Source organism: Aquarana catesbeiana, linkage group LG06 (genome assembly GCF_042186555.1).
Source record: "Aquarana catesbeiana isolate 2022-GZ linkage group LG06, ASM4218655v1, whole genome shotgun sequence".
In the NCBI taxonomy this organism is placed as follows: Eukaryota; Metazoa; Chordata; class Amphibia; order Anura; family Ranidae; genus Aquarana; species Aquarana catesbeiana.
Window position 1 is genome coordinate 13,233,279 of NC_133329.1, and position 27,112 is coordinate 13,260,390.

The window sequence follows — 27,112 nt, forward strand, 5'->3', positions numbered from 1 at the left end:
TCCACAAAATAGAAACTGATATTACATTATTACAAACAGTACAGGTAATTTTTGCTGTTTGCACAAATGATGAGATAACGTTTTTTGGCAGAAAAGATATTGCTTGTCTCTTCTGCCAAAAACTATTTCCCATTGCTACCTGTGATTTTCTATTTTGTGTACACTGACTGTAGTCATGCCTACCCAGAAGATGGTAAAGTTCTGCTTTAACTTGATAGCATCCCCAAGATAAACTTGAATGAGCACACATCTACCATAGCTTTTAGATAAAGTGTGGTGGATTCAGATTCTACCTTGAGGGCTGCATGGTACAGTCAAAGCATTCAATACAAAACAGCGGACTCAGATAGGGTTTATGCAGTATTACACGGGTCCCCTGGGTGGTTATACGGGTGGTGTCGTGAGCGTGACTACACCCACAGACGAGCTACTCTGCATCTGTTTGGGGAACAACACCTCTGTATGGACTATTGTATCTCTGTATGAGCTACTAGTCCTCTTTATGGGCTACTACATTTCTGTATGGATGACTGAGCCTGTATGGGCTTCTGAACATCTGTAAGGGTGACTACACATTTGAATGGGTGACTACACCTTCATATAGGCTTCTATATTTTTGTTTGGGTGACTATCACTTTGTAGGGGTGACTGCACTTTACACATCATCAATACTTTTTGCACTCCCTTGTTTAATAAACCCTAAAAATAAATAATAAAAAGAGATCAACTTGCCTCATTGCTTCCTGATAATGTTGGACTGAGAAGGGTTGACTGTGTGAAACGTATTGAAATACAAGTCCTTGGTTAGCCTGGACTCCACAGAGGGAATCTGCTTTTTCTCTCCGGGTTTGGTGGCCACCTGGTTGTTGACCCGAGTCAGGATCTGCAGAATGTTCAGCTGATTCCAGTATTGGTTAAGAACTCTGCAGAGGGCTTGTACAAACCAGGTGCCCTTTTCTGTATCCCTCCAGGAAACATAGCCTGTTCAGAAAGACAACAAGAGCTTATTATATAATGTGACTTCAAGACATAAGCTGGCCCAATTATGTTGGTTTTGGGTAGAACAAGCCTTTTAAGTGAACCTTTCTATTCCTCAGTTGTCTAAAGATCATCCATTTTCTACTTTCCCTCTGGCCACAGTCTGGCCTTTTAAGGTCTGAAGGATAGTAAACTGGCCCTTTGTTGAGAACGTTTGGAGAAACCTGTTCCATACCTATCTTTAATTAGTGAACGGGCTTATAATATTTAGATACAAGCTACTAGACTGGTGTTATGATGTAAATCATTAAGCGGTTATTACCTGTTATATCAAGTTATTTGTGATGATACTAAAAAAACTTGGATAAAAGCACTAAAATATGATATTAATCCTAAAAATTACAGCTTACTAAAACCGGCTCCAACAACCAGCGTACATGCACATGCAATTGCATGTGCCAGGTACACACATGTATGAAAGCTACAACTGCACCACACATATTCAGTATTGTCACGCACGCAAAGTGAGAGCAATAATTCTAGGGCCATCATTCAGCTGCAAAGACTTTAAAACAGGGGTAGGCAACCTTTGAGAGGTGGAGATCTATTGGTGCCTTTTTTTTTCTTTAATAAATTAACTAGCAAGGCCTAACTAAATAGTATGGGAAACTTATAAAAATATAACAAAACAAATGTCACTATAAAAATGTAGACTTAGGGGGGCGTGGCTTGGCTGGAGTCCGGAATGGCCGCTTGAACACAGAGCTCCAGCCAACCTAGGATTAAAATCAGCTTACTACGGGGAATTACCGCTTTTATCCATGATGGGGAAATCAAATAGGATTGTATCTGCCTCCCGGATACCGAAAGAGCCGACCTCACAGCTCAGTCACAACATCCCAGAGATATTCCGCACACTCCGCTCTGGCGACCACGAGGCCTCGCATACACCACAGGCCTCAGGCCTTATTTCCCCTAGTCACGACTCTCAGCTAGAGGAAGGGGACACCCGGGCCCACCGCTTCAGTCCAGCGGTGAATCTATCGGACCTACAGCATGTCGCATCCGACATTACCAACAACATCACGGGCACCCTGAAAGTGGCAATCTTAGACCTCAAGATGGATATCCAGGCAGTGGCGGCCCGCATAACAGACGTGGAGCAAACTACGCAGCTTCATACAGCTGCTATCAGGCAAGTGCAGCACACCTATGATGCCCAACTTTCATATTTATATGATCTACACCGCCAGGTCGAAGACCTCGATAACCGAGGTCGGAGGCCTAATATTTGAGTCAGGGGGGTACCTGAGAGCTTAGAGGCAGGCTCCCTGCCCCAAGTTATATGTGCCATCTTTAATGACCTCCTAGACTGGCCACCAGACTCCCCCATCGAGATGAGAGGCTACATCGTGCCTTCAGGCCGTCCCCCCAAGATAATGAACCCCCGGGGGATGTTATATGTTGTGTAGTGAACAAAGCGCAGAGGCACCCCTCTAGATGCAGGAGATCAGGCCCCCCTTCTCCTGGAGCTCATTCCTCCCGTCGTGACCTGGATCATCATGCCCTGGGACAACCTGCAACCCCCCCGCAGGAACCACCAGGAGGCCTGAAAAACACATCTTTTGACATCCTGACACTACCTGCGTAGGACTGTTTACCCAGGGAATTCATGTTCCTGTTACCGTACCCAGTTTTTCGGTTCCGGCCTTCGTGACTCATCTCCATGAACAACATGATTCTAACTACCCTACCTACGAGACCCACTCTAGTGGAACACCTGAAGATAACGCGAGCAATGCTGGTGCTTTCACCTGACTTCTCAGGACCGCAGGAGCTTCCCAGCGCGTCACAGAACTTGTGCTTTCATACCTTTAGCGCTGACCATGCATTGGGAACTTGAGAATCTGCATCTCCATCAACGCCTTAGGCGACGCTCCCCCATAAGATGAACACATACACCCTTCTCAGATCTTTGGAAGACGACATATCTATACTACCAAAGTAACTGGTTTACTTCTTTCACTTCCAGGATATCCTTCAGCCTCCCCCTCATCCCCACCCCCACCTCCCCCTTCCTCTCCCCTTTCTCCTCTTACCCTTTTGTCCCCCCTCATACCCCTTTTCCTCTTTCTCCCTCCCCCCCTGTCTCTCCTCCTCCCTCCCCCCCAAATCTCTCCCCCCAGCCTCCTCTCCCTCTCCTTCCTCCTCCCCTTCCCCATTCCCCACTACTCCTCTCCCTTCCTATGGTTATATGCATTAACTGTCTAATTATATTTACAGCATGTGCATACTTGTGATACCTAGGAGTCACCGAGGCAGACATACGTGGATCCCTACTTCTCCACAACTGCGAATGTCCTCTATGTGTAATGCACTGTAAGCAACATCGACATTTTGACACATGTAGGGAACACTACCCTATGACACAATCTATTCCCCTCCTAATCATATATGGGATACCGAAAAGCATGCCTCGAGGGCTCATAGGACTATAATGTTTTATACGATTCTCCAACATAGGTGCTCGTTCAAGATCAATTAGAGGGTAACTCTCATGAAGTTTAGGGGGAGGGAGGATTCTCATTACCTAGCTCTATGAAGAGGAGTTATGGCTCTATGCCCCTATATACTTACGGGCAGAAGACTTAGCACTTGCATACCTACTGATGTGATGCCCCCATACTATTAAGGTGGGGAGACATGTACATAAGGCTATGGGTCACGATGACTACTACACATGTTAGTTTGGTATTTTTGCCTTTGTTTTTTCCCTTTGTTTCTAGACATTAGATCTTATACTTGATTTTCCTAGGCGGGTACTCAGGATGTTTGTTTTGAGTTTGATGTTGACATGAATCAATTTTCCCGTTTTCATTCTTGCATTACTCCCCCTTACACTACTATCCTCTCTCAATCCTCCCCGTGGCCACGGAGTAGGATTCCAGACACTCTCACCAACCCCCTGCAGCAGTACTAGGATCTAGTCTGCTGACCAACCAGCTTCCTCTCTCATAGGTGGACTGGCATCTCCACTTCCACCTCTGGTACTTTTTCCCGCCCTATACCCCCCCACTGATCCCCTCTTCTTCTAACCTCTCTTACCCTCTGCAGGATTCTCCCCCTCTCTTCCTAGATACCTCACACGCTCTACCTCACTGCTCCCCCCCATACTCGTTTCTAAACATGTCCCTTTTAAATTTTCAGACTCCCTGTCGGACCCTGAGGGGAGATTTGTGTTCATTAAAGGTTCTTATGCTTCTAGGCCAATCACGCTGGCAAACATATATGCCCCAAACGAACACCAGGTATCATTTTTTTTTCAGGAAAGTGAGTGACCTTCTGCTCTCCTTTAAGGAGGGCGTGGTACTTTTGAGAGGTGATTTCAATGTACCCCTTAACCCAGACCTCAGGACTGGACTATTTTTTCTCTCCCAGCCTGACTTAACCTCCCTTACGCATGCCACGATTGACCCCATGTACCTATCTGACCACCACCCAATCTCGGTTTCCCTGACTTTTCCGGATTCGACCCCAAAAACAAAAACTTGGCGACTTAACTCCTCCCTGTTAAAAGACGCGGAGTTCACCACACACCTGGACGCAGCGAGTCTTTTATGAACAAGGCAACAAGTGCGGTAAATTACTGGCCAGAGCAGTACGTGCCTCTAGACCATCTAACACAATCCACCATATACGGACCCAACAGGGCACATTATTATCTAGAAACGAAGACATAGCCCACGCTTTTGAACAATACTATAAAAACCTATATAACCTAAAATCTCCCAATCAGAACCCAGACCAAGCGTTACGCAGATCAGAAGCTATAAAAAACTTCTTGACCCAACATGGCCCACAGCCACTCTCACAGGCACAGGCTGAGGAACTAGAACAGCCCCTTTCAACAGAAGAATTGCAAGCTGCCATGCGACAGATGAAAACAGGTAAAAGCCCAGGCCTGGACGGGTTCACACTGCAATATTACAAATGTTTCTCCCAGACTTTAGCTCCAAAGATGTTAACTACCTTCAACTCTTTGGCCAACCCTGCGATGTCCATGGGCCGTATGTTAGAGGCACACGTCACAGTTATCACTAAAGAGGGCAAAGACACCACACAAGTACAAATTTACAGACCTATTTCACTCCTTAATGTGGACATCAAGATCTACTGTCAGAGAAATAACAGAAACTTTGTTATCCAATACCGATATTTCCCTGTACGTCTGCGTGGCAGAATGGCGAATCGGCGCATGCGGGTACGCGATTCAGCGGACTGCGTCACGGCGCAATGGCACACATAGACGTGCGAGTCAGCGGGCCGTGACACGGCAAAACGGCGTACGCATCTTAGCCGCACACGTGGGTTCCCCCATTGGCCCTATAAAAGGCAGCCCAGCTCTCTGGCTTAATGCTGGTTTGTCATTTCAGCTCCTGTGTTCCTGTGCCTTTGTTCTGCTATTGTGACCCGGATTGCCTTGACCACCCTTGAACTTCTCCTGCACCTTGACCTCGGCTTGCTTAACGGATTCCTCTTCAGTCTGCTCCAGTGTTTGACCCCCGGCTTCTCTTTAAAGACTTTGCTACTGCCTGCTCCAGTGTTTGACCACGGCCTGTCTTGGACTCTCCCATTTGATTGATTCCTGTGTATGACCTTGGCTTGTTTAAACAGACTTCCTTCCTACCGGCTTGCTGTGTTTGACCCCCTGGCTTCTCTACATACTTTGTTCCAGTTGTCTACTTCAGGACCAAGGTGTTGGAGCCCCAGTCTGCTTCCTCTGCCGATCACCGTCCGGGTGTACCCTGCACAGACTTACTACCAGACGGAAGTTCATCACCCAAGCCCCTATTAGTGCCTGGCGACCCGTGCCTCTCTGTGCCCGATACCCCCTGTGCCACCTCCAGGGGTATAGCACACTCAGCTGCAAGGGGAGCCGCTCTCAGCATCTCGGCCCTGGTGAGTACCCTGACATCTACGCTAAAATTTTAGCCAACAGAATGTCCCTACTTCTGCAAAGCCTTATCTCTTTAGATCAGGTTGGTTTTGTCCCTGGACATGAGGCTAGGGACAATACCATCAGGGCATTAAATCTCCATCGTTGGCTCACGACCACAAAAACACAAGGTTTTTTTCTGTCATTGGACGCTGAGAAGGCGTTCGACAGAGTGGCTTGGGACTACATGGGTGAGGTCCTGAAGAAGATTGGCCTCCACTCGCGTATGTTGTCCCACATCTCGGTGCTGTACTCTAACCCGAGTGCAGCTGTAAGAGTAAATGGCCACCTGTCGAACGCCTTCCCTATAAGTAACGGTACTCGTCAGGGTTGCCCCCTATCACCTTTAATATTTGTACTCTCCTTAGAACCCCTCCTTAACAAACTAAGGGACAATTCCGACATTACAGGCCTCAAAATACAAGGTAAGGAGTACAAGGTTTCTGCTTTTGCGGACGACATTTTGCTCTCCTTGACCTCCCCAACCACCTATATACCTAATCTGCTCAAAGATATCGAACACTTTGGGACTTTGTCACATCTAAAGATCAACAACGCGAAATCCCAAGCTCTAAACGTCACCCTTACAACACAGGAGATTGAACGCTGCCAATCTTCCTTCCCTTTACAGTGGAACCAACGGCCAATAACCTACTTAGGTATCCAAATCACTACTAAATTAGAAGACCTATACAGTGTTAATTTCTGTAAGGTTCTAAAGAAAGCACAACTCGATTTAAAAGAATGGGGGAATCTTAATGTCTCTTGGTTTGGCCGCAACGCCCTCCTAAAAATGGTAACCCTGCCACGATTTCTATACATTATCCAATGCCTCCCTATCAACCTTCCGGCCTCTTACTTCGTTGCGTACAGGAAGATGTGCACACTGTTTCTGTGGAAGGGCACCCCTCCGCGCATTAAATTCACCCGGCTTACGCGTCCAAAGCTTAAAGGAGGCATCGGGCTTCCAGACCTCCACAAAAATTTCCTAGCGAGTCACCTTGTCCGGCTCGTGGACTGGAATATCCATGAGTCGGGGAAGATTTGGGTCACCTTAGAGAAATCATTCTCTCAACTCCCACTCGAGTCTCTCCCCTGGATCCTTCCAAGACAATTGCCACAGGTGACATTAGCGCATCCTTTTGTCTCAGCTTCGCTGGGTGCCTTTAGAATGAGCAATTAAAACCTCGTCAATCTCCTCCATCCCAGGCCCATTAACCCCTTTGAGGGGGAACCCTGGATTTATACCAGGGATCTCACCATCCTTTCTCAACCAAACATGGCCACACGACAAAATATTAGCGTATCAGTTCTATGCCGGCAAAACCCCTAGATCATATGAGAACCTAGTAGACTCATCCCCTCTCAACTCATTCCCCTTTTGGACGTATCGACAGATCCGAAACTTCCTTTCAACTCAGGCCACGACAATGACTTGGACTAGACAATTAACTCCTTTTGAGGAACTATGCACTCGAGCCTCCCCGCAGAGACATCTAATCTTGTATATGTACAATGCGCTCATAGACGATACCACTTGCACCCCAGACTCAGCACACACAACATGGGAAGCGGACCTTCAGATGACCTTCATGGAGGAGGACTGGACTCGTATCAACGAATACATACATAAGGGCTCCCCTAATGTAGCCATTCAGGAGAATGGATATAAAATCCAAACATGCTGGTACAGGACCCCGTCACTTTTACATAAACTCTCCCCAACTATCCCAGACACATGCTGGAGATGCGGGAAAGTGAAAGGCACCATGCTACACATATGGTGGGACTGTGATTCCATACAACCATTCTGGAAGGAGGTTCATGATCTCATCACACATATTACAAAATACTCCCTAGCCTACTCTCCTGCCCAATACCTCCTACACCACACCCACCTTACTAAAAATGAGTACTATAAATCATTGGCCATGCACTTGGTGAACGCGGCTAGATTATGCATCCCGACACATTGGAGATCCACCTCCGCTCCTACGATTGGGGAATGGTTTTGGAGGATCTCCAAGATAGAGGAGATGGAGGAGCTGGTTCATATCTCCCAAGAACGGATACAAAATTTTACAACCACATGGGCTTGTTGGACACACTTCAAATTTTCTCAACGCTATAGTACATATAGCTCTTGAACAATCACAATTATCCCCTCAAGGGGTCAAATGCAGAGTACGACACGCCGGGGCAGGAGCGGAATGGGTAGATTTTACTCCTCGTCACTACCCCCCCTCCACGATCTTAACGCCTACTTTCTCTGCTACTCTTTTCTCCCTCTCCCCCTCTCCCCCTCTCCCCCCTCTCCTTTCCTCCCCCTATTTCCTATATTCTGCCCCATTCCTTGTTGCTGTCTCTTCTTCCTTCTTCTTTTCTCTGTCTACCTTAGCCCCTCTGAGCACTTTTAAAAGGGTTACGTAAAGAATCACACAAACTTGTCAAAATATAATTGAAATCTCAATTTGACATTTGCATGTTTATGTTATATATCTGTAACCCAGAACATTGTGAGAAAAAGTATTATATAATACCCTTGTTATTGTAAATGTTGCTTCTTTATACGCATTTGTTAATAAAAATTATTATGGGAAAAAAATGTAGACTTAGTCCACCTTAAAAGTGGACAGTGTCAGTCAGTAGGGCAGAGGACGGTGTCAGTAGAGCAGTGGAAATTTTAATAGGGCAGATATTGTTGTCAGTAGAGCAGCCATTTGTGTCATTAGTATTTTATTTCTATTATTTTTTACAATTTTTTACAATTATTTTTAGCAGCCCTGTTGGAGGGCTTAGGCAAAATATTAGGGGTCTAAACAGACCCTTGATGTCTTACTTTTGACACAGAGAAAGTTATTGAGGACACAACCCTCAAGGAAGGGACCCGATCTACCTATAACATGCCCACGATCAATGGGTGGATTCTGATCAACTGGTTGCCAACCCCCACTTTAAAACATGGTCTATCGACAATTCTGGGTAAAAAAAAAGTTTTTAGAAATTTAGTAAGTGTAAGCAATTTTGAGTCTTGACATATGTGGTATCTTTTACCTGTGTAAAATGAATTTGAGTGTGCTTTTAATGAAAATATAGGATTTCATTAACAGTAGAGCAAATAAAGGTAACATAAAATTGCCACAACCACCATTTATTCTACATACTTTTAGGAAAATATTGAATATTTTGGGGTTTAAATTTTGTTTCCATGTACAAAGTGAGCATTTTAGTATGTGTGCGCAAAATGAAAAAAAAAAATATTGTCTTCAGCAGTGAATGGGTTATGTAATCCCCCACTTTTTACAAAGACCTATGAAAGACCAACTTTAAAGTAAAATTCCAGGTTTACTTTGACTTTAAATAGTTCATTTGGGTCAAGCTGGCCTAAACTATTTCCATTACTAACTGACACAGCCGCTGTGTGCGCTGTACTATACTGTTGTAGCATCAACTACATACAGTGAGGGGCACTTTTGCTCCAATAGCAATATGGGTGGCTTCTCTGAAGCTTTCTCTGCCATTCAAAAGAAGACTTGTATTTTCATCAATATCGCACTCTGATTGGCAAAGGTGGAAAGGCAGGTGGATAGTGCCACATTATAAACCTCGGCCTATTGCATTGATTCATACAAATAGTCAGCTTCCCCTGAATGGTGGAGAAACACTCAGGCCCACCCAGTTTGGTTTCAGCAGCAGAGGTGAAGTTGCCCGGGATGCCAACTGAAACATAGAGCTGCTTACTGTATGAAGCTGATCCTAATACTCTTATAGTTGTCAGGAAAACCATGCTCAAACTCGTGCTCAAGCTCGTGCTCAAAGGAATGCATACACTGGCTTTAAACTGGCTTTTAAACTGGCTTGTTGATTCTGCTTGCTCCTGAACCCCTGTTAATGACTCTGACTTGTGACCCCGACCTTGTCTTCTGCCCACTGTTCCGGTACCTTCTCCCCCTGTTTGATACTGACCTTGGCTTGACTCTGCTCCTGGTTCCTGAATCTATACTCCTGACGCCCGATTGTTGCCAACCCCTGCCTGTTTGACCATGCATCCGAGATCCTGCGTCTGCCAGCCACCAGCTTGCCTTCTGCACTATCTTCAGCTTTACCTCTGCTATCAGACCTTCTGGCCTGGATCTTCTACAGGCACCTGTGCCACTCTGTGCCCTGTTATACCTTGTCATCATCCCCAGGGGAATCGGGACAAGTGGTTTAAGGGAAGCCCTCTCGCCAACTCGGTCTCAACCAGGTACTTGACCATAGTATAGCACACAATGGCCACATCGTTCTGTAATGGAAATAGTGGGCCAGATTTGTCCAAACAAACCATTTACAGTCCAAGTAAACCTGGAATTCTACTTTAGGTACTTTTGCCACATTAGATGAGTCTACCTGGTGCAGTGGCGTAGAAAAAAAGGAAGTTCGCCTCCACTGGGATCCTGTTTCCGAGATCGGTGTCCGCCTCCAAGGGGCTGTTAGCTGCTTCGGAATCTGCCTGAACCCCCTCATCTTTCTTTAAACCCCGACAAGCCTGAAATATTGGCATTCAATTAATGACATTTTATTTTCCTGGAATACAATGTGGGAGGCAAGGAATTATGGCAGGAGATTGGGAATTTCCAAGCTGGTAATGCAAATAAAAGCAACAGCATGTCCAAAAATACTTCCTTTTGCCAGATTTCTTCTACACTGGCACAGCATCCAATGTCTCAGGGAAAGTTTAATCAAAAGTAAAAGCTCATTATAGAGAAATTACATATATCTAAAGCCCAAATTGTATATGGATTGGTGGGGAATAAAACGGGAAATCCCTCTAGGAGGACAACTGTTTTGGTACCAACTGTCCCCTCCACTTTAAAAAGAATTTCTCTCACTTCTTGTTGGGTTTCTAGTAGGGATGAGCCGAACATCCCCCGGTTCGGTTTGCAGCAGAATATGCGAACAGGCAAAACATTTGTACGAACACCATTAAAGTCTATGGGACACAAACATGAAAAACCAAAAGTGCCAATTTTAAAAGCTTGTATGCAAGTTATTGCCATAAAAAGTGTATGGGGACCCGGGTCCTGCCTCAGGGGACATGTATCAATGCAAAAAAAAGTAGTGATTTTAACCACTTAAGGACCGCCTCACGCCGATGTACGTCGGCAAGGCGGCACGGGCAGGCAAAATCACGTACATGTACGTGATTTGCCTCCCGCGGGTGGGGGGTCCGATCGGACCCCCCCCCGCCGCCCGAGGCGGTCCCGTTTTGTTCCCCGGCGATCGGAGATGAGGGGGAGGCCATCCGTTCGTGGCCCCCCCCTCGCGATCGCCGCCGGCCAATGGGAACACTCCTTTGCTGCTGTATGCTAAACAGCAGCAAAGGAAGTGATGTCATCTCCCCTCGGGTCGGTAGTTTCCGTTCCGGCCCGAGGAGAGAAGACAGGTATGTGAGTGCCCCAACACACACACACACAGTAGAACATGCCAGGCACACATTACACCCCAATCCCCCCCCCCCGATCGCCCCCCGATCCCCCCCCGATCCTCCCCCCTGTCACAAACTGACACCAGCAGTTTTTTTTTTTTTTTTTCTGATTACTGCTAGGTGTCAGTTTGTGACAGTTACTGTGTTAGCACAGTTACTGTTATCCCCCTGTAGGTCTAGGGTACCCCCCTAACACCCCCTAATAAAGTTTGAACCCCTTGATCACCCACCGTCACCAGTGTCGCTAAGCGATCATTTTTCTGATCGCTGTATTAGTGTCGCTGGTGAAGCTAGTTAGTGAGGTAAATATTTAGGTTCGCCGTCAGCGTTTTATAGCGTCAGGGACCCCCATATACTATCTAATAAATGTTTTAACCCCTTGATTGCCCCCTAGTTAACCCTTTCACCACTGATCACCGTATAACCGTTACGGTTGACGCTGGTTAGTTTGTTTATTTTTTATAGTGTCAGGGCACTCGCCGTTTATTACCGAATAAAGGCCTGATCCCTGCGATTGCTAACAGTTTTTTTGGTAGCATTTTGGTGAACTGGCAAGCACCAGCCCCAGGCAGTGTCAGGTTAGCGCTAGTACCGCTAACACCCACGCACGCACCGTACACCTCCCTTAGTGGTATAGTATCTGATCGGATCAATATCTGATCCGATCAGATCTATACTAGCGTCACCAGCAGTTTAGGGTTCCCAAAAACGCAGTGTTAGCGGGATCAGCCCAGATACCTGCTAGCACCTGCGTTTTGCCCCTCCGCCCGGCCCAGCCCAGCCCACCCAAGTGCAGTATCGATCGATCACTGACACTTACAGAACACTAAAAGCATAACTGCAGCGTTCACAGAGTCAGGCCTGATCCCTGCGATCGCTAACAGTTTTTTTGGTAGCATTTTGGTGAACTGGCAAGCACCAGCCCCAGGCAGTGTCAGGTTAGCGCTAGTACCGCTAACACCCACGCACGCACCGTACACCTCCCTTAGTGGTATAGTATCTGAACGGATCAATATCTGATCCGATCAGATCTATACTAGCGTCCCCAGCAGTTTAGGGTTCCCACAAACGCAGTGTTAGCGGGATCAGCCCAGATACCTGCTAGCACCTGCGTTTTGCCCCTCCGCCCGGCCCAGCCCAGCCCACCCAAGTGCAGTATCGATCGATCACTGTCACTTACAAAACTCTAAACGCATAACTGCAGCGTTCGCAGAGTCAGGCCTGATCCCTGCGATTGCTAACAGTTTTTTTGGTAGCGTTTTGGGGAACTGGCAAGCACCAGCGGCGTAGTACACCCCGGTCGTAGTCAAACCAGCACTGCAGTAACACTTGGTGACGTGGCGAGTCCCATAAGTGCAGTTCAAGCTGGTGAGGTGGCAAGCTCAAGTAGTGTCCCACTGCCACCAAGAAGAAGACAAACAGGCCCGTCGTGCCCATAATGCCCTTCCTGCTGCATTCACCAATCCTAATTGGGAACCCACCGCTTCTGCAGCGCCCGTACTTCCCCCATTCACATCCCCAACCAAATGCAGTCGGCTGCATGAGAGGCATTTTCTTTATGTCCTCCCGAGTACCCCTACCCAGCGAACCCCCCAAAAAAGAGGTCGTGTCTGCAGCAAGCGCGGATATAGGCGTGACACCCGCTATTATTGTCCCTCCTGTCCTGACAATCCTGGTCTTTGCATTGGTGAATGTTTTGAACGCTACCATTCACTAGTTGAGTATTAGCATAGGGTACAGCATTGCACATACTAGGCACACTTTCACAGGGTCTCCCAAGATGCCATCGCATTTTGAGAGACCCGAACCTGGAACTGGTTACAGTTATAAAAGTTAGTTACAAAAAAAGTGTAAAAAAAAAAAAAATATATAAAATAAAAAAAAATAGTTGTCGTTTTATTGTTCTCTCTCTCTCTATTCTCTCTCTCTATTGTTCTGCTCTTTTTTACTGTATTCTATTCTGCAATGTTTTATTGTTATTGTTATTGTTATTATGTTTTATCATGTTTGTTTTTCAGGTATGTAATTATTTATACTTTACTGTTTACTGTGCTTTATTGTTAACCATTGTTAACCATTTTTTTGTCTTCAGGTACGCCATTCACGACTTTGAGTGGTTATACCAGAATGATGCCTGCATCGTGGTATCATTCTTTTCAGCCAGCGGTCGGCTTTCATGTAAAAGCAATCCTAGCGGCTAATTAGCCTCTAGACTGCTTTTACAAGCCGTGGGAGGGAATGCCCCCCCCCCCCCACCGTCTTTCGTGTTTTTCTCTGGCTCTCCTGTCTCAACAGGGAACCTGAGAATGCAGCCGGTGATTCAGCCAGCTGACCATAGAGCTGATCAGAGACCAGAGTGGCTCCAAACATCTCTATGGCCTAAGAAACCGGAAGCTACGAGCATTTCATGACTTAGATTTCGCCGGATGTAAATAGCGCCATTGGGAAATTGGGGAAGCATTTTATCACACCGATCTTGGTGTGGTCAGATGCTTTGAGGGCAGAGGAGAGATCTAGGGTCTAATAGACCCCAATTTTTTCAAAAAAGAGTACCTGTCACTACCTATTGCTATCATAGGGGATATTTACATTCCCCGAGATAACAATAAAAATGATTAAAAAAAAAAATATGAAAGGAACAGTTTAAAAGTAAGATTAAAAAAGCAAAAAAATAATAAAAAAAAAAAAAAAAAAAAAAAAAAAAAAAGCACCCCTGTCGCCCCCTGCTCTCGCGCTAAGGCGAACGCAAGCGGCGGTCTGTCGTCAAACGTAAACAGCAATTGCACCATGCATGTGAGGTATCACCGCGAAGGCCAGATCGAGTGCAGTAATTTTTCCAGTAGACCTCCTCTGTAAATCTAAAGTGGTAACCTGTAAAGGCTTTTAAAGGCTTTTAAACATGTATTTATTTTGTTGCCACTGCACGTTTGTACGCAATTTTAAAGCATGTCATGTTTGGTATCCATGTACTCGGCCTAAGATCATCTTTTTTATTTCATCAAACATTTGGGCAATATAGTGTGTTTTAGTGCATTAAAATTTAAAAAAGTGTGTTTTTTCCCCAAAAAATGCGTTTGAAAAATCGCTGCGCAATTACTGTGTGAAAAAAAAAAATGAAACACCCACCATTTTAATCTGTAGGGCATTTGCTTTAAAAAAATATATAATGTTTGGGGGTTCAAAGTAATTTTTTTGCAAAAAAAAATAACTTTTTCATGTAAACAATAAGTGTCAGAAAGGGCTTTGTCTTCAAGTGGTTAGAAGAGTGGGTGATGTGTGACATAAGCTTCTAAATGTTGTGCATAAAATGCCAGGACAGTTCAAAACCCCCCCAAATGACCCCATTTTGGAAAGTAGACACCCCAAGCTATTTGCTGAGAGGCATGTCGAGTCCATGGAATATTTTATATTGTTGCACAAGTTGCGGGAAAGAGACAAATTTTTTTTTTTTTTTTTGCACAAAGTTGTCACTAAATGATATATTGCTCAAACATGCCATGGGAATATGTGAAATTACACCCCAAAATACATTCTGCTGCTTCTCCTGAGTACAGGGATACCACATGTGTGAGACTTTTTGGGAGCCTAGCCGCGTACGGGACCCCGAAGACCAAGCACCGCCTTCAGGCTTTCTAAGGGCGTAAATTTTTGATTTCACTCTTCACTGCCTATCACAGTTTCGGAGGCCATGGAATGCCCAGGTGGCACAAACCCCCCCAAATGACCCCATTTTGGAAAGTAGACACCCCAAGCTATTTGCTGAGAGGTATAGTGAGTATTTTGCAGACCTCACTTTTTGTCACAAAGTTTTGAAAATTGAAAAAAGAAAAAAAAAAATGTTTTTTCTTGTCTTTCTTCATTTTCAAAAACAAATGAGAGCTGCAAAATACTCACCATGCCTCTCAGCAAATAGCTTGGGGTGTCTACTTTCCAAAATGGGGTCATTTGGGGGGGGTTTGTGCCACCTGGGCATTCCATGGCCTCCGAAACTGTGATAGGCAGTAAAGAGTGAAATCAAAAATTTTCACCCTTAGAAATCCTGAAGGCAGTGATTGGTTTTCGGGGTCCCGTACGCGGCTAGGCTCCCAAAAAGTCCCACACATGTGGTATCCCCATACTCAGGAGAAGCAGCTAAATGTATTTTGGGGTGCAATTCCACATATGCCCATGGCCTGTGTGAGCAATATATCATTTAGTGACAACTTTATGAAAAAAAAAAAAGTGTCACTTTCCCGCAACTTGTGTCAAAATATAAAATATTCCATGGACTCAATATGCCTCTCAGCAAATAGCTTGGGGTGTCTACTTTCCAAAATGGGGTCATTTTGGGGGGTTTTGTGCCACCTGGGCATTCCATGGCCTCCGAAACTGTGATAGGCAGTGAAGAGTGAAATCAAAAATTTACACCCTTAGAAATCCTGAAGGCGGTGATTGGTTTTCGGGGCCCCGTACGCGGCTAGGCTCCCAAAAAGTCCCACACATGTGGTATCCCCATACTCAGGAGAAGCAGCTGAATGTATTTTGGGGTGCAATTCCACATAGGCCCATGGCCTGTGTGAGCAATATATCATTTAGTGACAACTTTTTGTAAATATTTTTTTTTTTTGTCATTTTTCAATCACTTGGGACAAAAAAATAAATATTCAATGGGTTCAACATGCCTCTCAGCAATTTCCTTGGGGTGTCTACTTTCCAAAATTGGGTCATTTGGGGGGGGGTTTGTACTGCCCTGCCATTTTAGCACCTCAAGAAATGACATAGGCAGTCATAAACTAAAAGCTGTGTAAATTACAGAAAATGTACCCTAGTTTGTAGACGCTATAACTTTTGCGCAAACCAATAAATATACGCTTATTGACATTTTTTTTACCAAAGACATGTGGCCGAATACATTTTGGCCTAAATGTATGACTAAAATTTAGTTTATTGGATTTTTTTTATAACAAAAAGTAGAAAATATCATTTTTTTTCAAAATTTTCGTTCTTTTTCCGTTTATAGCACAAAAAATAAAAACCGCAGAGGTGATCAAATACCATCAAAAGAAAGCTCTATTTGTGGGAAGAAAAGGACGCAAATTTCGTTTGGGTACAGCATTGCATGACCGCACAATTAGCAGTTAAAGCGACGCAGTGCCAAATTGGAAAAAGACCTCTGGTCCTTAGGCAGCATAATGGTCCGGGGCTCAAGTGGTTAATAATGAAACAATAAGTGAAACAATAAAAATTAAATATTCCTTTAAATATCGTGCCTGGGGGGTGTCAATAGTATGTCTGTAAAGTAGCACATTTTTCCTGTGTTTAGAACAATAACACAGCAAAAATAAATTTCTAAAGTCATTTAAAACTGATCGTGGCAGTAATGAATTGTCGGATCCAATATAGATAAAACTCATTGAAAAAAACGGCATTGGTTCTCCCCCCAGTCCATTACCAGGCCCTTTGGGTCTGGTATGAATATTAGGGGAACCCTGCACCAAAATGAAAAAAAAAAAATTTTTAATGGGGGCCCCCCTAAAATCCATACCAGGCCCTTCAGGTATGGTATATATTTTAAAGTGGTTGTAAACCCTTTACAACCACTTTAACCTACAGGTAAGCCTAGATTAAGGTTTACCTGTAGGTGCTTGAAATATCTCCCAGACCTGCACGGTCTAGGAGATATTTGCAAATCGCCGTAGAGTGATTTCTTCTGTGCATGCGCCGGAGTTGGAAAGGGCATGCTGTGCCATTTCTAGCTTGGGTCATGCCGTTAAAGGCGGCTCCCGCTCACATGCGCGAGAGTGACATCACACGACGTTATGCTACTCTGGCCAGTCACAGAGCCAGAGTTTGCGGCCCCGGAAGGAAGAGGGGTGAAGAGTGGACGCTCGCTACTAGCAAGGAAGACTGGGACATCGCGGGCTTCTCCTGCAGGTAAATGTCACATAATGGGCTACTATGCAATGCATAGTAGCCCATAATGCTTTACCTTTACAGGGAAACAAAGAGGAAGTAACACACATCAGGGTTTAGTTCCTCTTTAAGGGGAACCCTGCGCCAAAATTTTAAAAAATGGTGTGGGGTTCCCCTTAATATTCATACCGGACCCAAAGGGCCTGGTAATGGACTGGGGGGGAGACCCATGCCGTTTTTTTCAATGCTTTTTATCTATATTGCCATGATCCGACAATTAATTACAGCCGCAATTAGTTTTAAATGAGATTTTTTCCTTTAGAAATTTCATTTAGCTGTGGTACTGTTCTAAACACGGGGAAAGATGTGCTACTTTACAGGCAGACTAAGGAAACCCCCCAGGCATGATATTTAAAGGAATATTTCATTTTTATTGTTTCACTTTAAGCATTATTAAAATCACTGCTCCTGAAAAAATGGCTGTTTTTAAAACTTTTTTTTGCATTGATCCATGTCCCCTGGGGCAGGACCCGGGTCCCCAAACACTTTTTATGGCAATAACTTGCATATGAACCTTTAAAATTAGCACTTTTGGTTAATTATGTTCGTGTCCTATAGACTTTAAGGGTGTTTGCGTGTTCGGACAAATTTTTTGCCTGTTCGCAAGTTCTGGTGCGAACCGAACCTGGGGGTGTTCGGCTCATCCCATTGGCCACTATGATCAACTTCAGCTAGCCATTTTGCTCCTTACATCCCTGGTTGTCAGCAGATGGATCTATGCTTACTCTCTGGCTCATTGTCTCTCTCATTCATTCACAAAACAGGGAAATCCCGGAACTCATGCCCCCACGTGTAGCGCTTACCCCTGAAGGAGCTGCTTGATGCGTTGGGTTCCCTGTTCCTATGCTCATGACTCTGCAAACCCCAACACACACACTGACACACCTGGTTGAGTGGGCAATGTTTATTGCAGGTAGCTGTACTGTATATACACTCCAAAGACTCACGGTGAATAGAATAACAAAAATAACATTTAAAGGAAGGAGAAGGGGGAAGGGGGAGGGGAGGAGTTGACCTATAGAGAAGGCCAGGTAGAAAAGAGGTTACTATTAGAAACAAAATAGATCAAAATTAGTTGAATCAAAAAAGTATCAAATGTATTGATTAAAATGTATTCATGTCATCTTGAAGTTAATCGAACATATAATTTAGGTACATTGGTTTATTCCATAAAACAGTTAATCACAGTGTGATATTGAACAGGTAACTGTATATCAATATACACAGACAAGACAAAACACACATAAATACAAGACAACGCTGAACACAGTCAAGACGCGTTGTGATGGTCAGTGAGCCAGTATCTAGTTCAATTAGGGCAAAAAATTTATATTATTCCAAAAGGATCATAATAGATCACTTAATTTACAGAATTCTGGTGATGCCTGGCGCTGATCAAAACAAAGTTGGGTAGGAGGCAGGATAGATGGAAAAGGTGGTGAGGGGGAGAGACTATTGGGTAGGGCTGCCAGGCCAAAACAAAAAAAATGTGTTGTTTAACCGCAGGTGCTCTTATTGGCTATGCAGAGAGGCCAGGGGCTGCAAAAAATATTCATGGTGAATAGACACCAGGACTGACACAGCAATTGACTAAGTAACAGCAAGAAGTATTGTATATTGCAATAAGGTAAATAGAAAATAAATATACTGCGATGGTTAAACACCAAAAGAAACATGCTGAAACCCTCCTAAAACCTGTACTGGGCAAGTCCCTTCCACTTCCTCTCCTAAGTTATGGAAAGTTACAACACAACACCCCCCTACTCTCCACCACAGTGCCACTGGGAGTTGAAGACTCCCCCTCTTAGAATCCAATGCCAGCTCAGTCTGTAGAAACTACACCTCCCACAATCCTCCACACTTCTCTAAAGAGTCTCTAGCAGTCCACATCCTCAGTACACCCCCCCCCCCCCCCCCCCAGTGGATGGAGCGTGGCTTAACACTGCCTGCTCTATTTTCTACATTAGTAATCTCCTCCTGTGACCATGTGAACATCTTCTCTGTTACTGGACACAGTCTTTTTCCTGTCAGTGTTGCAGATTGGGCTACACACTGCTACATTGTTTCAATCTGCTCTTCAGCAGTGTGATTGACAGATTCATTTTGAAGGGCTGAACACTTTTTATCACTTTATAAATCAGTACAATACAATGATAATTTATATACTGTAGATCAGCTCAGCAGGCATCTTACCTGGATAAAGAAGAGTTTTGGTTTCCCAAGAAGACTTTTACATTGATCTCCTAGAAAATGCGTTGTTAGAGTTTTTATAGGTATCACCCCATCAGTGCCACAGATCTGACCCTCCTCACCGTGGCTCAGAAAAATGCAGGCAAAGCAAGCGCTGTCACTGTGGTCAGAGTTTGCCACTAACAGGGTGAAAGACAACATCCATTATTTTATACATCATTGGTTGACCTTCGACACAATGTACTGTATGTTGAAAAGAAACTAACATATACCATAATTATACACTCATTCGTTGAGTTATTGTAACACTTATCTGGAAGACATTTTCTTGGTACTTTTACATGTTTGCTTTTCCATCTTTAATGATCTTTGAGTCAGGATAGAGGTTTCTGAATTTAAAAAATTTGCACACACAAAAATGATAAATTATTCATTTTCCATGTGTCAAAAAAAATTAAATTTACGTCAAATTCATTCTAAAAAACAATATTACCTAACTATTTACATCTGGCTGACCACAATCACAGAAATAACTACAAATGCAGAGTCTAACTTTTCCCTTGTTTTTGGTCAACTTTTATTATTTCTCAAAGTTTAGAAATGGATAATATTCTGTATATTAATTATATATTGTCTGGATTAGGGATGAGCTTCAAGTTCGAGTCAAACTCATGTTCGACTCGAACATCGGCTGTTCGCCAGTTCACCGAACAGCGAACAATTTGGGGTGTTCGCGGCAAATTCGAAAGCCGCGGAACACCCTTTAAAAGTCTATGGGAGAAATCAAAAGTGCTCACTTTAAAGGCTAATTTGCATGTTATTGTCATAAAAAGTGTTTGGGGACCTGGGTCCTGCCCCAGGGGACATGGATCGATGGAAAAAAAAAGTTTTAAAAACAGCTGTTGTTTTGGGAGCAGTGATTTAAATGATGCTTAAAGTGAAACAATAAAAGTGTAATATTCCTTTAAATTTCGTACCTGGGGGTGTCTATAGTATGCCTGTAAAGGGGCACATGTTTCCCGTGTTTAGAACAGTCTGACAGCAAAATGACATTTCAAAGGAAAAATAGTCATTTAAAACTACTCGCGGCTATTAATGAATTGCCGGTCCGACAATACACATAAAAGTTCATTGATAAAAACGGCATGGGAACCCCGAACCAAAATTTAAAAAAAAATGACGTGGGGATCCCTCTAAATTCCATACCAGGCCCTTCAGGTCTGGTATGGATATTAAGGGGAACCCCGGCCAAATTTTTTTTTTAAAATGGCGTGGGGTCCCCCTCAAAATCTATACCAGACCCTTCAGGTCTGGTATGGATTTTAAGGGGAACCCCGTGCCAAAATTTTTTAAAAAATGGCGTGGGGTACCACCAAAAATCCATACCAGACCCTTACCCGAGCACGCAACCTAGCAGGCTGCAGGAAAAGAGGGGGGATGAGAGAGCGCCCCCCCCTGAACCGTACCAGGCCACATGCCCTCACAATTAGGAGGGTGCTTTGGGGTAGCCCCCCAAAACACCTTGTCCCCATGTTGATGGGGACAAGGGCCTCATCCCCACAACGCTTCCCCGGTGGTTGTGGGGGTCTGCGGGCGGGGGGCTTATAGGAATCTAAAAGCCCCCTTTAACAAGGGGACCCCCAGATCCCGGCCCTCCCCCCTGTGTGAAATGGTAAGGGGGTACAAAAGTACCCCTACCATTTCACAAAAAAAGTGTCAAAAATGTTAAAAATGACAAGAGACAGTTTTTGACAATTCCTTTATTTAAATGCTTCTTCTTTCTTCTATCTTCTTTCTTCTATCTTCTATCTTCTTTCGGTTTCTTCCTCCATCTTCTTCTTCTTCTGGTTTTTCCTCCGGTGTTTTCGTCCGGCATCTTCCTTCGCGGCGCCCTCTTCTCTTCATCTTCTTCTCTTCATCTTCTTCTCAGGCCGCTCTGCATCCATGATTGGATGGGAGGCTCCCTCTGTGTGACGCTTCTCGTCTTCTGACGGTTCTTAAATAACGGACCCCGGTGACCCCGCCCCAACCCCCTCTGACGCACGGGGACATGACGGGAACTTCCCTGTGGCATTCCCCGTGACATAAAAGAGGGTCACCCGTTACGTCACGGGGAATGCCACAGGGAAGTCCCCGTCAAGTCCCCGTGCGTCAGAGGGGGGTGGGGTCACGGGTGGTCCCGCCCTCCATTATTTAAGAACCGTCAGAAGAGGAGAAGCGTCACACAGTGGGAGCCTCCCATCCAATCATGGATGCAGAGCGGCCCAAGAAGAAGATGAAGAGAAGAAGATGAAGAGAAGAAGGCGGCGTGGAGGAAGATGCCGGATGAGAACACCAGAGGAAGAACCAGAAGAACCAGAAGAAGAAGAAGATGGAGGAAGAAACCGAAGGAAGATAAAAGATAGAAGAAGGAAGATAGAAGAAAGAAGAAGCATTTAAATAAAGGAATTGTCAAAAATTGTTTCTTGTCATTTTTAACATTTTTGACACTTTTTTGTGAAATGGTAGGGGTACTTTTGTACCCCCTTACCATTTTACACAGGGGGGAGGGTTGGGATCTGGGGGTCCCCTTGTTGAAGGGGGCTTCCAGATTCCGATAAGCCCCCTGCCCGCAGACCCCCACAACCACCGGGCAAGGGTTGTGGGGATAAGGCCCTTGTCCCCATCAACATGGGGACAAGGTGTTTTGGGGGGCTACACCAAAGCACCCTCCCATTGTTGAGGGCATGTGGCCTGGTACGGTTCAGGAGGGGTGGCACTCTCCCATCCCCCCCTCTTTTCCTGTGGCCCGCCAGGTTGCGTGCTAGGATAAGGGTCTGGTATGAATTTTTGGGTGGACCCCACACCAATTTTTTTTTCATTTTTGGCACGGGGTTCCCCTTAAAATCCATACCAGACCTGAAGGGTCTGGTATAGATTTTGAGGGGGACCCCACACCATTTTTTTTTTACATTTTGTCCGGGGTTCCCCTTAATATCCATACCAGACCTGAAGGGCCTGGTATGGAATTTAGGGGGACCCCCCACGTCATTTTTTTTTTAAATTTTGGTTCGGGGTTCCCCTGTGGGGAATTTCCATGCCGTTTTTATCAATGAACTTTTATGTGTAAAACTTTTTATGTGTAGAACTTTTATGTGATTAATTCATTAATAACCGCGAGTAGTTTTAACTTAATTTTTTTTCCTTTGAAATGTCATTCTGCTGTCAGACTGTTCTAAACACGGGAAACATGCGCCCCTTTACAGGCATACTATAGACACCCCTCAGGTATGAAATTTAAAGGAATATTACAATTTTATTGTTTCACTTTAAGCATTATTAAACTTACTGCTCCCAAAAAAACGGCTGTTTTTAAAACTTTTTTTTTGCATTGATCCATGTCCCCTGGGGCAGGACCCAGGTCCCCAAACACTTTTTATGACAATAACTTGCATATAAGCCTTTAAAATTAGCACTTTTGATTTTTCATGTTCGTGTCCCATAGGCTTTAACGGTGTTCACGTGTTCAAACTAATTTTTTACCTGTTCGCATGTTCTGGTGCGAACCAAACAGGGGGGTGTTCGGCTCATCCCTAGTTTGGATATACTTACAAAATGTATTAGTATATCTCTTATGAATATAGCAGGTTTGAAGTACTATGTGTGAGAAAAAGGTATAGGAATTTTGTTAGTGGTAATCCTTATGAATAGCCAGTGTGTTTCTCGTAACCATGACTTAACCCTCAAGGTATGTGAGAAGTTATGTTAATGGCCTTATCTAAACTTTTTTAAAGCCATATATCCCATGAAGAGTCATAAAGTTGAAGTTGACACACAATAGACAGTTCATGATATTTTATAGTTTTCTTCTAAGCTCAAGTCAGAGGTTATTTGGAGATGAGATTTTGACATTTTTAGAAACATTCCAAAATAATTTTTGAGCCTATACTGCCACCTTCTGGTAGTGGAGTCAAGGAAAACTCTGCCCTCTGTCGGCAGTTATACTGAAATTGACAGGTAATTGACATCATTCATTACATAGTAGAGACATATTCACCCACTTTTTGGGTGGGATATAGATGGTAGACACAGTAGGTAGGAGAGCAGAGAGAACAGGAGTTCTAAGATTGGAAAGAAAGGAGGATGAGAGGAGAACTGAAACAAATCAAGTAAGGGTAGAAAAGTCCCTTGGAATATACAGCTTATATCTCTCAGACAAAAGATTCTTATATTTCTGGTAAAGTATAATTTTCTATCTACCTATTGGTAATTGAATTATTTGAAAATATATATATATATATATATATATATATATATATATATAGCTAAACCATTTAATCGTTGTATCATAAATATTGGAATGGTTTTATTTCTAAGTGCAGTATGACATGCTTATGTTCCAAATAAAGAGAAATACACATGATTGTATATCACAACAAAGCTGAGTTCAAAGTCTTATCAATGGTTTAGTTGTGATATATGCTTAAACAAAATTCATCAGTGATTTATTTTTACCTTAAATATAAGTCTTGGATAAATTACCAAGTTTGTATATGGTATAACAAATTTGTCCATATACCGTTAAGAGAAGTTTGAGATTGCAAGGTCTGTTTGTTTGAGAGAAGTCATGTGTCAAAATCAACACTTGTTTGTTTTCTTAATCTGCAAAGCCACTGAGAAGCTGTTAACTATTTACAAAGCAGTTACTATGTTTTAGGACATTGGTATTTTAAAACTAGAGCTTGTGGTTGTTCTCTCATCATCTGTAATACCCATATTGTTGATATTTGGATTTTTATTCTGTGTTATCACCAGTTATATTTAAACATTATTTTGCACTGATTTTTAGTAAATAAATATATATATTTTTGCACAATTTCGTATTCATTCCTGTCTTCAAGTTAGAGCAGATAAACTAATTGGAGTTACATTGTTGATTTGTGGAAATACGTGGGAATCTCCTAAATTTTAGATCCTTGCTTATTTCCATAAATATATCACTGTTTAATATTACAGTATAAATACCATAAATACCCTGACATCTATATATAATATATATTTTTTTATTTGTGATATTGATGTATGCACTTTGGTATTCACACTGATAGAGTGTGCATTACACTTAATATTAATTTTCTAGCACAGCGTATAGATTTGCACAATTTATGAGATGTGTTCAATGCTAGCAGCTGTTCTTTATTACAATTCATTTAGCATCTGGTGAGTGGAGGCTCGCAGGATCCTTCTCTATTTTAGTTGATTTATCCTATGTTGTTAAAAGTTTATATGGGAGTAGGGATGAGCCGAACACCCCTGGTTCGGTTCGCACCAGAAGCTGCGAACGGACCAAAACTTTGCACAAACGTTAGAACCCCATTGAAGTCTATGGGACTTGAACGTTCAAAATCAAAAGTGCTAATTTTATAGGCTAATTTGCATGATATTGTCCTAAAAAGGGTTTGGGGACCCGGGTCCTGCCCCAGGGGACATGTATCAATGCAAAAAAAAGTTTTAAAAACTGACGTTTTTCGGGAGCAGTGATTTTAATCATGCTTAAAGTGAAAAAAAAGTGAAATATTCCTTTAAACACTTCAGCCCCGGACCATCTGGCTGCCTAAAGACCAGAGGACTTTTTCCAATTTGGCACTGTGTCGCTTTAACTGCTAATTGCGCGCTCATGCAATGCTGTACCCAAATGAAATTTGCGTCCTTCTCTTCCCACAAATAGAGCTTTCTTTTGATGGTATTTGATCACCTCTGCCGCTTTTATTTTTTGAAAAAAATGATATTTTCTACTTTTTGTTATAAAAAAAATCCAATAAACTCAATTTTAGCCATACATTTAGGCCAAAATGTATTCGGCCACATGTCTTTGGTAGAAAAAATGTCAATAAGCGTATATTTATTGGTTTACGCAAAAGTTATAGCGTCTACAAACTAGGGTACATTTTCTGGAATTTACACAGCTTTTAGTTTATGACTGCCTATGTCATTTCTTGAGGTGCTAAAATGGCAGGGCAGTACAAACCCCCCCAAATGACCCCATTTTGGAAAGTAGACACCCCAAGGAAATTGCTGAGAGGCATGTTGAGCCCATTGAATATTTATTTTTTTGTCCCAAGTGATTGAATAATGACAAAAAAAAATTACAAAAAGTTGTCACTAAATGATATATTGCTCAAACATGCCATGGGCATATGTGGAAATACACCCCAAAATACATTCTGCTACTTCTCCTGATTACGGGGATACCACATGTTTAGGACTTTTTGGGAGCCTAGCCGCGTACGGGGCCCCGAAAACCCAACACCGCCTTCAGGATTTCTAAGGGCATAAATTTTTTATTTCACTCCTCACTACCTATCACAGTTTTGAAGGCCATAAAATGCCAAGATGGCACAACCCCCCCCCAAATTACCCCATTTTAGAAAGTAGACACCCCAAGCTATTTGCTGAGAGGCATGTTGAGTCCATGGAATATTTTATTTTTTAACACAAGTTGCAGGAAAGTGACAATTTTTTTTTTGCACAAAGTTGTCACTAAATGATATATTGCTCACACAGGCCATGGGCATATGTGGAATTGCACCCCAAAATACATTCTGCTGATTCTCCTGAGTACAGGGATACCACATGTGTGGGACTTTTACGGAGCCTAGCCGCGTACGGGCCCCAAAAACCAAGCACCGCCTTCAGGATTTCTAAGGGCGTAAAGTTGTGATTTCACTCCTCACTACCTATCACAGTTTTGAAGGCCATAAAATGCCCAGATGGCACAACCCCCCCCAAATGACCCCATTTTGGAACGTAGACAACCCAAGCTATTTGCTGAGAGGCATATTGAGTCCATGGAATATTTTATTTTTTAACACAAGTTGCAGGAAAGTGACAATTTATTTTTTTTTTGCACAAAGTTGTCACTAAATGATATATTGCTCACACAGGCCATAGGCATATGTGGACTTGCACCCCAAAATACATTCTGCTGATTCTCCTGAGTACGGGGATACCACATGTGTGGGACTTTTTGGGAGCCTAGCCGTGTACGGGGCCCCAAAAACCAAGCACTGCCTTCAGGATTTCTAAGGGCGTAAAGTTGTGATTTCACTCCTCACTAACTATCACAGTTTTGAAGGCCATAAAATGCCCAGATGGCACAAACCCCCCCAAATGACCCCATTTTGGAAAGTAGACACCCCAAGCTATTTGCTGAGAGGCATGTTGAGTCCATGGAATATTTTATTTTTTTGACACAAGTTGCGGGAATGTGACAATTTTTTTTTTTTGCACAAAGTTGTCACTAAATGATATATTGCTCACACAGGCCATGGGCATATGTGGAATTGCACCCCAAAATACATTCTGCTGATTCTCCTGAGTACGGGGATACCACATGTGTGGGACTTTTTCAGAGCCTAGCCGCGTACGGGCCCCAAAAACCAAGCACCGCCTTCAGGATTTCTAAGGGCGTAAAGTTGTGATTTCATTCCTCACTACCTATCACAGTTTTGAAAGCCATAAAATGCCCAGATGGCACAAAATACCCCCAA

General features: G+C 43.6%; 1 protein-coding gene across 2 annotated transcripts in view; it reads right to left on the reverse strand.

Annotated features, from left to right (window-relative positions):
- Window positions 1–335: 335 nt before the first annotated feature.
- The window catches only part of LOC141148159 (caspase-7-like), a 109,501-nt gene continuing 82,724 nt past the window's right edge, over window positions 336–27,112 (reverse strand). The window contains exons 7-9 of one of the 2 annotated variants that reach the window (XM_073635341.1): window positions 19,587–19,762; window positions 10,364–10,502; window positions 336–981 (exon numbers count right to left, since the gene is read on the reverse strand). In XM_073635341.1, coding sequence (XP_073491442.1) covers window positions 734–981; window positions 10,364–10,502; window positions 19,587–19,762 — 563 coding nt within the window. In that variant the 3' untranslated portion in view covers window positions 336–733. The remainder of the gene's footprint in view (window positions 982–10,363; window positions 10,503–19,586; window positions 19,763–27,112) is intronic. The other variant, XM_073635340.1, reaches the window with a different exon arrangement.